This window comes from Salvia miltiorrhiza, chromosome 2 (genome assembly GCF_028751815.1).
Source record: "Salvia miltiorrhiza cultivar Shanhuang (shh) chromosome 2, IMPLAD_Smil_shh, whole genome shotgun sequence".
Classification (NCBI taxonomy): domain Eukaryota; kingdom Viridiplantae; phylum Streptophyta; class Magnoliopsida; order Lamiales; family Lamiaceae; genus Salvia; species Salvia miltiorrhiza.
The window spans coordinates 60996323-61007403 of NC_080388.1; the positions used below are offsets into that span (position 1 = coordinate 60996323).

General features: G+C 34.4%; 2 protein-coding genes across 4 annotated transcripts; both read left to right on the top strand.

Annotated features, from left to right (window-relative positions):
* Positions 1 to 202: 202 nt before the first annotated feature.
* LOC131010834 (cold-regulated protein 27) lies at positions 203 to 2863 on the top strand. 3 transcript variants are annotated; one of them, XM_057938501.1, is made up of 5 exons: positions 203 to 402; positions 1386 to 1589; positions 1724 to 1955; positions 2098 to 2189; positions 2280 to 2863. In XM_057938501.1, the coding sequence occupies exons 1-5, from the start codon at positions 349 to 351 to the stop codon at positions 2289 to 2291; spliced, it is 594 nt and encodes a 197-aa protein (XP_057794484.1). In that variant the 5' UTR covers positions 203 to 348; the 3' UTR covers positions 2292 to 2863. The 3 variants fall into 3 exon arrangements, with proteins under 3 accessions (XP_057794484.1, XP_057794485.1, XP_057794483.1); XM_057938502.1 differs by having other exon boundaries at positions 208 to 402; positions 1395 to 1589; XM_057938500.1 differs by having other exon boundaries at positions 225 to 402; positions 1395 to 1589; positions 2098 to 2863.
* A 100-nt stretch (positions 2864 to 2963) lies between these two features.
* LOC131010833 (uncharacterized) lies at positions 2964 to 6509 on the top strand. The gene is made up of 5 exons (XM_057938499.1): positions 2964 to 3499; positions 3693 to 3888; positions 5385 to 5516; positions 5901 to 6025; positions 6215 to 6509. The coding sequence occupies exons 1-4, from the start codon at positions 3198 to 3200 to the stop codon at positions 6021 to 6023; spliced, it is 753 nt and encodes a 250-aa protein (XP_057794482.1). The 5' UTR covers positions 2964 to 3197; the 3' UTR covers positions 6024 to 6025; positions 6215 to 6509.
* The last annotated feature ends 4572 nt before the right edge of the window (positions 6510 to 11081 follow it).

The following is an 11081-nucleotide window of genomic DNA, read 5'->3' on the forward strand; positions in this document are numbered from 1 at the left end:
TATTTGATTAGTGGCAACTTAATTAATTAATAATTTGACATTTTTATATATACTACAAAATACAGAGAAAAATCTGAAAATATCGTTCATGGAACACGGTCCATACAGTTAAATCCACAAGTGGGGACATCCTGAGAGGCTGACACGTGTAAAGTAGAACACGTGGCGTGAACTTTTTACTATTGCCACACCATACGAATTTATAATGGAACCCCAAACAAAATATCAACGCCAAACTATCACAACCAATAATCATCCAGCACCAAATTTGTTCTGTTAATTCACTGAAAATTCTCAATTTTTCGTTTGTGGATTTGAGGTTTTGGACAAAGGCGAAGGAGATATTGTATGGATTCGCCCTCGAGAAATTCTGTCGAGCAAGAAGAGACTTCTAAATTAGTGGTAAATCGCTCTTCTCCCTCTCAATGATTTACGGTCTCTAGTTGGCAAATGATGGAGTAGTTGTCGATGGATTTTTTTTTTTTTTGATGTTTTTGCGATTATTGAGCTGCGATTCCTGCTAAATTGTCGAGAAACTTGCACCATGAAAGAGCAACTATTTATGATATTTGTTAGTTGTTCAATCGGAGAAGGAGAAATTATATGTTGTGTTGATCTTAATAGGAATCGCTATTTTTTTTTTCCGATGAAATTATTTTGCTGTTGATGAGATTATGAGAAGAATTACCTTTTTCTTTGTGTTATTTGATTTTTTTTATATGAAATGATACGATTTGGTTGGCTGTCTTAAGAAGAAAGAGATTAATCTGAATCGCAGAGTGAATTAGCTTAAGTATTTTAATTTGTTTTCCAACATTTCTTTGATGGCATTTCATCGTGTTAAGTGGATAGTCTTTGAACCCATTGTGATTTGTTATTGGACGATGAAGATGGTATGCTAACTTTGAACTGCAATATGTTTTTTCTAATAAGGAAAATGCTAATATGTGCTTGATGAGACAGTGTTAATTAAGGTTGCATAAAGCATTTGATTTTGCCTGAAGGCCTGCCTGTGTTTAGGATTTTAGTATCTAGGAATTGAATTTAGTAGATACTCGTCCTTTTCCCTTCCCCATCTGCAATGGTGATCCTTCATTCATATACACTGAGATATATGTTGGTTCTTGAATTATTAATCTTCTTGAATCCATTATAATTTGTTATTGAAAGTTGGTATGTTAAATCATAGCGCTGCAAGTTTTATTCTTTTCTGAAGCAAAATGACATGCTATATTTGCGTGATGAGACTGTGAGTTAAGGTTGTGTAAAGCATTTGATCTACCTGCGTTGCCTCATGCATTGATGATCGCTCGTTGATATTCACTGAAGCATATGTTGGTTCTTGCATTATACAAGATTTCGTGGTTTTAGTTTAGTCAATTTAGTTCTTGCAGTGTCAGGAAAGAGAGCTGATGGCGCCAGAATGGACAGATGAGAAACACTGCTTGTTTCTCAAATCTATGGAATCAACATTTGTCAACCAGCTATACAAGTCAATAGAGATGTTTGGTTTGCAGTCTCATACAAGCTCAGCATCTCGATCAAAACCTCTCAAGCAAAAGCAAACGAGCACCCGAACTTCTGGCCAGGTTAACCTCTACTACTACCCTTTGTCCATGAAGTACTAATTTTGGCACAGTTATGTTCTTTGTGTATAAGTTTCCAAATTCAGAACGCTCTCTAAAAGTTATTGTTTGTCTTGGAACCTTTTCTGCCTATGTAGTTTAAGGTTCTTCGTGATGGATTTTGGTCCAAAGTGGACTTCCAAAAGGACGAGTCTGAAGTCGACCAAAGAGAGGAGTGTAAAGTTCCATTGTCAAATCCCTGGATCCAGCGCTACCGGAACTCAAAAATACAGGCAATCAAAAGGTGTCCACCTTCTGCTAAAGCTCCTTCAGCTACGCCTATGAGCAACTTGTCACCTTCACGTGAAGATTTTAATGAAAACAATATAGGTATTTTCCTTCCCATTTTGGACATATTTTACTGTGTAGTAAATGACTAGTAACATCGAAAAACAGAGTGAAAACAAAAAATATCAGTGTTCCTAATGATCTGTTAAGGCTTTCTTTAACATGCTCTTTTCTTTTCGAACAGAGATGACAGATCAGAACTTCAATGATGAAGCTGTTGCAGAGGAGAAGTCTGCCAAGATAGACGAAACGAAGAGTACAAGAAGCAACGATCAAGTAATTACTTGCTCCCATATCATCTGCATAAAACACACTCATTTACTGCTGGCAATTCCATCTTACACAGTTTCCAAATCATTTACTCAGGTTGTTCCCTAACAGCAATATGGTTCGAGTCGTTGAAGGCCATCGGCATAAAGCACTCGAAGAGTAGAATGGTGATGTAGTTTAGATAGACCAAGATCCCTAATGCCAGCACCAGAGATCCTAGTATTTTGATTGAAACAACTGAAACTTCTAACTCCACGCAAGAAGAGTTGACATGTGGCGTCGCACAAGCTCTGTAGATAATTTTTGTAAGCTCTCAAAGAAGTGACAGACTGCAGCTATCCCTGGTTGGTGACAAATAGTCCCAGATTTTATTCTTTATCGTTAGAACCTAGAACTCGAAAATTTTCGTATGCTATATTGAAAGCTACTTTCTGGGCCTTAGATTTTTTGAGCACAAAGAAACAGTGCTCCCAATTGTGCCTCTAGTGTATTGATGTAAATTTCATCACTGGAAAGAGGTATTCACATCAAGTTGATGAATGTTTCACACTTTACTAGTGAATCGTTGCAAGTATCGGTCAGCTCCAAAGATTTATACCAGGAGTATAATATTTGAATTGTTATGACATGTATGATATTCTCAAACTTCTGTTTGAATAGAAATTTCAAGTTATTTGTTAGTCAGTATAGATACAGTTGTGCAACTTTTACTTGTTAAACGTAATTACACGTCATTACTACACCTGTAAATAAGTAGTAGATTCACATATTCCACGGTTCCACCGTTCATAAAAACCCCTATTTTGAGAAAATCTTATTTTAATTTTTAGTTGTATTACAAAACAAGAAATTGCAACAGACCATAATTTACAAAAAAAATTCAATTACAATTTGCAAATCAGCCCTAATTTTAGCCCCAATTCGCAACAGAATCGTATCTCGAGATCACATCAGGCAAATTCGATAGGGTTCCAATCGCACAAACAGATAAACTCCTAATCGATTTCTGATCAAATGCCTCCGTTCAATTCCGCACCGAGGGCGCTCGCCCGATTGGTGGCTCTCCGGAATCCATTGCGGCAGCGGACGAGAGACTTTCCTAGCTACAACCAGATTCGGCGTTCGAGGAACATCGCCGGAAATAATGCGTTTTCTTCGGTGGAAAATGGGCGTTACGGGAATTGCAATTCGCTAGGCTGTGCAAATTTATCGCATATTAGTAGTATTGTTCACCAAAAGAGAGGGTTTCTGGGATGCGGTGATGGCGAAGAGGGTAGTATGCTATCAAAAGTGCACCAAGAAAGGCATGTTATGGGGTAATGTTTCATTAATCCAGCTGCTTTTGTTGTTTTGAATTTCTATTTGATTCTTTATGGAAATCCTGTTTGAAGAATTCTGCGATTTTGGTTGCAATGATGACCAGTCAATGTGATTTATTTGGTGAAATTAGTGTGGCTTTTGATTCTCTTAACAAATGTGCAATTTGCTGATTCATCTTTTAAATGTTAGATATTCACCTGAACAATTGTTCAATGTGGTTGCTGCGGTTGACATGTATGAAGATTTTCTTCCTTGGTGTCAGCGCTCACAGATAATTTGCCAGAACCCTGATGGAAGTTTTGATGCGGAGTTAGAAATTGGCTTTAAATTTCTCGTCGAAAGTTATACATCCCATGTGCAGCTAACCAAACCAAAATCCATTAAGGTGAAGATCCATGTTATGCAGCTTGGTTCATATATTCATATTTGGTTTTTCCTTGTTTTGCTGGTTGGCTGGAGTAAAGTATTCACAATAACCACTTTTACCCAAATTTGACTGTTTTTTGTTGCCCTTTTTGTTATCAATATCAATATCAATATAACTTAGCACTTCATTATTTGCTTAAAATCAGGACACGGCTTCTCCATAAAGATTTTTAGGACTGAACTGTTAATCTTGTGCTGGGGACCTGGGGTTATGGTAGATATATTGGGTTGTGGCTGTTTACATATTATAAACTGGTAGACTTTATATAGGCGTTGTGCTGAGTTTTAATACTATGAAAGAGAAGGCTTGAAATAAGCAGGAACAGTTTTTAGGACTGGTGATGAATTTTGTTAGCTTATTACATGCCATTTGCTAAACGGATTCATTGGTAATATAAGGTGATTATATTTGTTTCTATGAGTTCTTCCAAAGTCATTTTGTTGTTACTGCTACATTTTATTTAGATTTCCTAAAGTTGAGTTGTGAAATAGTTTCAGCAAGACCTAGATGACTCTTTCCGAATCTCCTCCATTGGAGGAGGGTAGATATTGTTGATTGATCTATTTTGGATGCCGTCACATATGTTCTTAATTCTTAGTTGTTAGACCAAAATATCAGTATTTTTCTTCTCCTTTTTCTTTTATATCAAAAACTCATTGTCTTCTGAAAAGAAGAAGATGATTGTCAATGAACTTATTCCACAACATTGAGCTTCTTCAGAGGACTTTTATGTTTATCTGATCTTTTTTCTCAGTTCTCATATTTGTTGTCTTATCACAAGAAACAATTTCACAAGTTAGAATAGGAAATGGAATCCTAACTAAAGGCATGTGAGTCTGACAGCGTGCATCTAGTGTTTGCTCGAAAATATACTTGGTATTTCATATTTTTTCCATTGACATATAGCAAGCAGCCTGAAAGTTATGACAATGCACCTTTGTATCTGATACTTTGGTTAGAAAATGGTTGATGGCTGCATGATAGAAAAGTTTAATGGTGTGAACCCACCTTCTAATATTTTTTGGCTTTTGTTTTTAACCCATGATCTTATGCAAGTAGATGTACTGTTGGCTTAGCCCAGTAGTCTACATTTTCATTATGTTTGTGTCTTGTTTTATCAACTCTATGTTTGATGAGTATTCCTGTGTTTCCAGTCTTCAGTACTTCAGCTCTTTCCCTTGACTTAGTTTTTGAATTGAGATGAACCAAGTGAGAGCTCTGACATTTCCCACCTGCATTATAAACTTTGTTTTAGCAATATGGAAAGTGTGAGAATAACAGACACAAACTCAGTATCGGTTTCTTGATTATGAAGAATGAGTATTATCTAACTGAAACAGCTTAAGTCAACAATTCAATCTTTAAGGTTGCCATTAGTGTTTTCCTTCCAGTAAGTTATGCGCCATTGAAGTTTTCCTAATTATAAAACATCTATTGTTTCTGTTTGGTTGCAGACGACTTCATCCCAAACTAGTCTTTTTGATCATTTGATTAATGTCTGGGAATTTAGCCCTGGACCCGTTCCTGGAAGTTGCAACCTCTATTTTATGGTGGACTTCAAGTTTCAGTCACCATTTTATCGACAGGTAAGCTCTTTCAGTAGTTTTTACTCTATATTCGAAAATAAATTTCGTTTATTGGAAACTTGAAGGGTGGCATGATTTCTTAATATGCTTAACTTTATGTGCATTGGCTTTCAGTTAACTTTTTCATGGTGGTTTCATATGAGGTATCTGTTCACCTTCGCAGAAGTGAAGTATGTTTGTCATATAACAAACTTACTGCCGAGTGTAAATAATTAAAATTTCACCTTAGTTTTAACTTATTAATCTTTTATCTCCATAAGGGCCGCATAAATATGGATGAAAAGATGTAGGATCACTCATTACTGCTTGCATGGGGAAAGAAGAACCATTGACACATAATTGGAGTATTATTAATTTATATCAATCTCTATGATTCTATTGCAGATTGCCAATATGTTCTTCAAAGAAGTGGTTTCTCGGCTTGTTAGTTCATTCAACGATCGATGTCGACAAATATATGGACCTGGGGTGCAAGTTCTTGAAAATAGTTATGAGCACAGAACATAAGAGTAAGTTGGTGTCTGTTGTGATCATTTTGATCATCTTATCAAAACACAGTGCCTTTGAATATTATGGTCTATGAATTCTCAGCAATACCAAATAGAATTTTAAATAGATAAGCAGAGTTCTCTCATTTACTATTGAAATGCTGATAAAGGTTCTAACTCCTCCCCTTGCCTGAATTTTTTGTCTGATAGGTCGTATCGATCTATTTCTTGAAACGATGACGTTTTATGTTTCCTTAGTTTTATTCGGTGATGGAGAGAAGAGGTAAAATGGTGCATGTATATGGTGAAAAATGGATACCAGGCTCATCTCCCTTTTAGCCATATTGTTCTTTCTTTACTATTTCTGTTTCTTTTACCTTATGACCATATCTCTCAATTCTGAATTCTGATGTATCTGTTTTAGGTTTAGGCCCATAGGCCATTTTGATCTTCGCCTCCTTACACAATATCTATCTGAGAAAATAAAATAGGAATTTTCACTCAATTTTGTGCTTAAATATGTGAATTTTTACTCAATTTTGTTCTTGCACGTGAACTAAAATTCGTCTTTAGACGAATTTTCAATTGTTTTGATTTTTTGCACGATTGTCAATTACTTTCAAATTAATGTTGAGATGGACGTTTATAAAATTTACATGGCATAAACGATTGATATACTAAATAACATAATTGGACGGTCTTGTTGTAAGAATTCTTAATTCATGAGTTGTAGGGTGGGATTTATGTCACCACAAATAGAGACTAAAGCAAGTGTTGGATTCAAAGCGGGTGTTAAAGAGTACAAATTGACTTATTATACTCCTGAATATGAAATCACTGCTTATATATCTGGTATTGGCAATAATTCACAAGAACATTCTTCAGTCTTAATAAGAGGGGGGAGGATTACGGATTTAGCCAGTGTAAGATATCACATTGTTTGAGGAACCCTGGGATAAATTGAAACATGTATTTTGTAAATACGTAACACGTCACTTCAATTAGTCATTATGATGTTAATTGTTGAAAATTGACAATTGTATAAAAAATTAATATAATTAAAAGTTTGTATATTTGAATCTAAACTTGCAAAGTTTTTAGTTGAGGTACAAAATTAAAATTAAATAAAAGTTTGTGTATAAATTTTAAGAGGAGTGTAAAAGAAAAGCAAATTATCTCTGACTTGGAAGACGTAGATATTAGTACATTTTTATTGTGTTTTACTATAATCAAGCTCAATACGAGTTTTCGGGGATTAGGTTAACCATTTTATTGTCTCAAAAAAAATCTCTAAATAAAAGGTTAACAGTTTTATCTGAATTATATAATCATAACATGAATAGTTTTACTAGTGCACTTTATGCCAAGAGTTGTAATGTCGTACGGCACATCATAACACGAATTGAATAAAAAATGAAATTTGCAACTAAAACACAATAGAAAAGAATTGGTTCCAATTTGTACTTCTATCACAATCATAATCATAAGTATAATAAAAACAGAATGATTGAGGCCGTGAAAATCAGTGTTAAAAGCATTACTACTATTTTCCAAGAATAAGTTGCTTTTTAAAAATTGGTTGGAGACAATAATTAATAAATTTATGCAGCTACGCTGTGGCCATCAACAAATTAGTAAAATAGAAAAAATATTATTTATTTAATTTATTTTTAAAATAAAAATAAGATTTGATTATTTTGTTGTATTATCTACATTGTACTTATTATTTTTATTTTTTTAACTTTTTATTTTTAATTAATTTAAAAATATATAAAAAATACAAAAAATAATTATAATATAAAAAATACAATAAAATAACTAAATTTTTTATTCAAAAAATAAAATAAATAAATTAATTAATTTTTATTTAACTAATTTGTAGTTGGTCACGTTATGACTGTATAACATCACCCTATTAAAAAGGCTCTATTTTTGTACAAACCGATCACCTACCCATCGTGGGCAAATATAACGTGCTCATCACTGATGTGACAATTGTAATTATAGTAAAATAATTTTAATTAGAGTAAAATTTATTAATTCTCCTTCCTAATTATATTGTCACATAAGTGATGGGTACATTATTCTTGTTCATGGTGGATAGGTGATCGATTCTGCTATTTTTGTAAAATCTACTTTGACCCCGGTCTTACATATAATGATATAAGTGGAAATTGCAAGAGCTGTCAAATTCTACGGCACTAACTTTTGAGTATTTTTCAATAAACTTTATTATCTAAATAGATCAACTTTTGATCCCACACCAGCTGGAAAAATATTTTTGACATCTTCATACAGATATCTTTTAATAAAGTGATTTATGTTTTGATTGGTTAGTGTTATAAAATCCATCTCGATTTAACTTGCTTAAAATCGCTTATGTTTTCTTGAAGTCATTTTCTAAAATGTGACAAAGTTTTAGAATTTCAAGGATCTAAATAATTAAAAGAATTTCATTTGGGCCACTCGTGTATATTGAGAATAGATCAAGTTTCGAGTCACCTAGAAAGATAAAGTGTGAATGTGTTTTTTTTTTATTTGGGTGTTACAATACTACTACTATTTACCCAAAAAACTATATATATATATATATATATATATATATATATATAGGGTCGCATTCAATGGAGACCATTTCTTATATAGAGAATGAAGACCAAATCAAGGTCATTCATCTCAATCCAATCAATGATCCAGATTATTTCCAGATTTGATTTTTCATGTAATTAAATAATGGTTAATTACATTTATTTAATCTAAAAAGGGCAAAAACGTCCACTCAAATCCACGAATTATGGCATCTGGTTGAACAAATCCCGAAAATTACTCTCTTCCAATTCTGGGACCTGATCCGTCAATGAACATAATAGGTGAACATTAGTATGTTCATTTGTTTTCCTATGAACATATTGATGAACATTAGTATGTTCATTTGTTTTTCTACGAACATTATCATGTTCATTTATTTTTCAACGAACACAGTACAAAAAAATCGATGAACATTTTTTTTTTCTACAAACACACTACGAACACACTACAAAACATGACAATGAACATTATCATGTTCATTATATTTTTCTACGAACACAGTACAAAAATATCGATGAACACATGGAAAAAATCGATGAACAAGGGCGATAGGCGGCGTCCTCACCGGAGGAGCAAGGGCGGCGACGACGATGTAAGATCTGAAAAAGGGAGGCGGCGGCTGGGCGGATTTGCGGTCGTTGCTGCCGCCGATCGAAGTACGGATGGGTGCATGAACTAGCGGAGCAGAGGAGGAGGCGCCCACGATGATTGGGGAGGCGGAGCAGAGGAGGAGGCGGCGGAGCAACATGAGGAGAGATGGAGGCGATTGGGGAGGCGGCGGAGCAGCAGCAGGAGAGATGGAGGCGATTGGGAAGGTGGCGGGGAGGAAGGATTTAGAGATGAATATTGGAGAATGGCTGTAGTCGAGCCAGACAGAGGGAAACAGGGGAGGCGGCGGCCTGCCGACTGCTGCTGCCTGTCACGGTGACGGCGACGGCGACCGTTTCTGCCGGCCGAAAAAGAAACCATGCGCCAGATCTGGTGGGGGCTGGACGGCCGCTGCTGCTGTCAGGGAGCAAGAGGGATGTCGAGGGTGAGAGAGAGGTTGGAGGAGTGAGATTAGGGTTAAATAGAAAATGACATGCTTAACCTTTTGATTATAAAATAAATGAAAATTAATAAATTTAATCAATTAAATTACCACCATTAGATTAAGTTAGATCAAGGAACCAGATTTGGTCTTCATTCTCTATATAGGGGAGTGGTCTCCATTGAACTCTCCCCTATATATATATATATATATGGATGAGTTATACTAAGAATGCCATTTTTCGTGAGAAAGGAGAACGATTGAATAAGTCAGTATATAATATTGAATAAGTTGCTTGTAATGACTGCATAACATTTTTACCTGGGTTCGAATCCTTGAGGGAGCGAAAATTCTATCTAATTAATTGAATTTCGTTATTCAGTCATTACAAGCAGGTTATTCAACACTATATACTGGCTTATTCAATCATTCTCATTTATCACGAAAGATAGCATTCGTTTGATTTGCAGTTTAGGATTGCTTAGGATTAAAATTATCTTGAGATATTAGTGTGGATTAGTGTGGATTTATATTATTTCATGAGTGTTTGATATCATGGCTACTTAATCATATACTTATGTTTGATATCCATAGGATTATGTTGGATTATATTATCTAATACCAAAACTATCCTCACATAATTTTAAAAATATCATGTGTGTCCACCATTACTTGGGCATTTGCATCGATATGCGTGAGGAAGGGTAGCAGAATTTTTATCCAACTTCTCAGTATTAAATTTATCCGATGGGGGTGGGCGGATTATTAGTATGGGTTAATCCCACAAAATAGCATGGAGAAGTAGGATTAAGTAGGAGTTGACCATATTAACTGCACATGATATCAAACATCACACTAATCTGTATTAATTTAATTTATCCTACCTATAAACCCATATCAAGCAGGCCCTTAGTATAACTTCCTCCTATATATATATAGTTAGGTTCTATAGAGATTTTTTTTTTTTTTTCTGAAAGTTAGGAATGTTGAACATGTCAATAGTTTTTTATGAACATTAACAATAATTTTATTAAACGTCTGGGGATGTTTGGGGATCGAATGATGGAGTGCGAAATTTAAAACAAATAGTATATTTTTTTTAAGAAATATGTCCGTTCATAAAAAATTACTGACATGTTCATTACAATTATTGATATGTTCACCAAAATCTGGACACAAAATTTATTCTTAATTCTGGACCGTTTGATGGATCATGTTCAATGGATGAGATTGTTTTTCACTTCTTTAAATATTTGTCTTTCTCAATAGAACTTTTCCATATATATATATATATATATATATATTGGGTTACAAATTCATCCAACATGGTTACGAATTGTGAAAAATAAATTTTTGCTACCTTTGAGATTCAAACCCAGGATCACGAATTCATCCAACAAGGTTACAAATCAACCGTAGATCTTGATGATCTAAGGGCTGAAAATTATTTATATTTTA

Bases quoted from the DNA above. Each gene is read 5' to 3' on its own strand.
- LOC131010834 (XM_057938500.1), top strand. From the start codon at position 349: ATGGATTCGCCCTCGAGAAATTCTGTCGAGCAAGAAGAGACTTCTAAA. The intron at 403-1,394 runs GTAAATCGCTCT...TAGTTCTTGCAG, and splicing joins AAGAGACTTCTAAATTAGTG to TGTCAGGAAAGAGAGCTGAT. The intron at 1,956-2,097 runs GTATTTTCCTTC...CTTTTCGAACAG, and splicing joins TTTTAATGAAAACAATATAG to AGATGACAGATCAGAACTTC.
- LOC131010833 (XM_057938499.1), top strand. From the start codon at position 3,198: ATGCCTCCGTTCAATTCCGCACCGAGGGCGCTCGCCCGATTGGTGGCT. The intron at 3,500-3,692 runs GTAATGTTTCAT...TTTAAATGTTAG, and splicing joins CAAGAAAGGCATGTTATGGG to ATATTCACCTGAACAATTGT. The intron at 3,889-5,384 runs GTGAAGATCCAT...GTTTGGTTGCAG, and splicing joins CCAAACCAAAATCCATTAAG to ACGACTTCATCCCAAACTAG.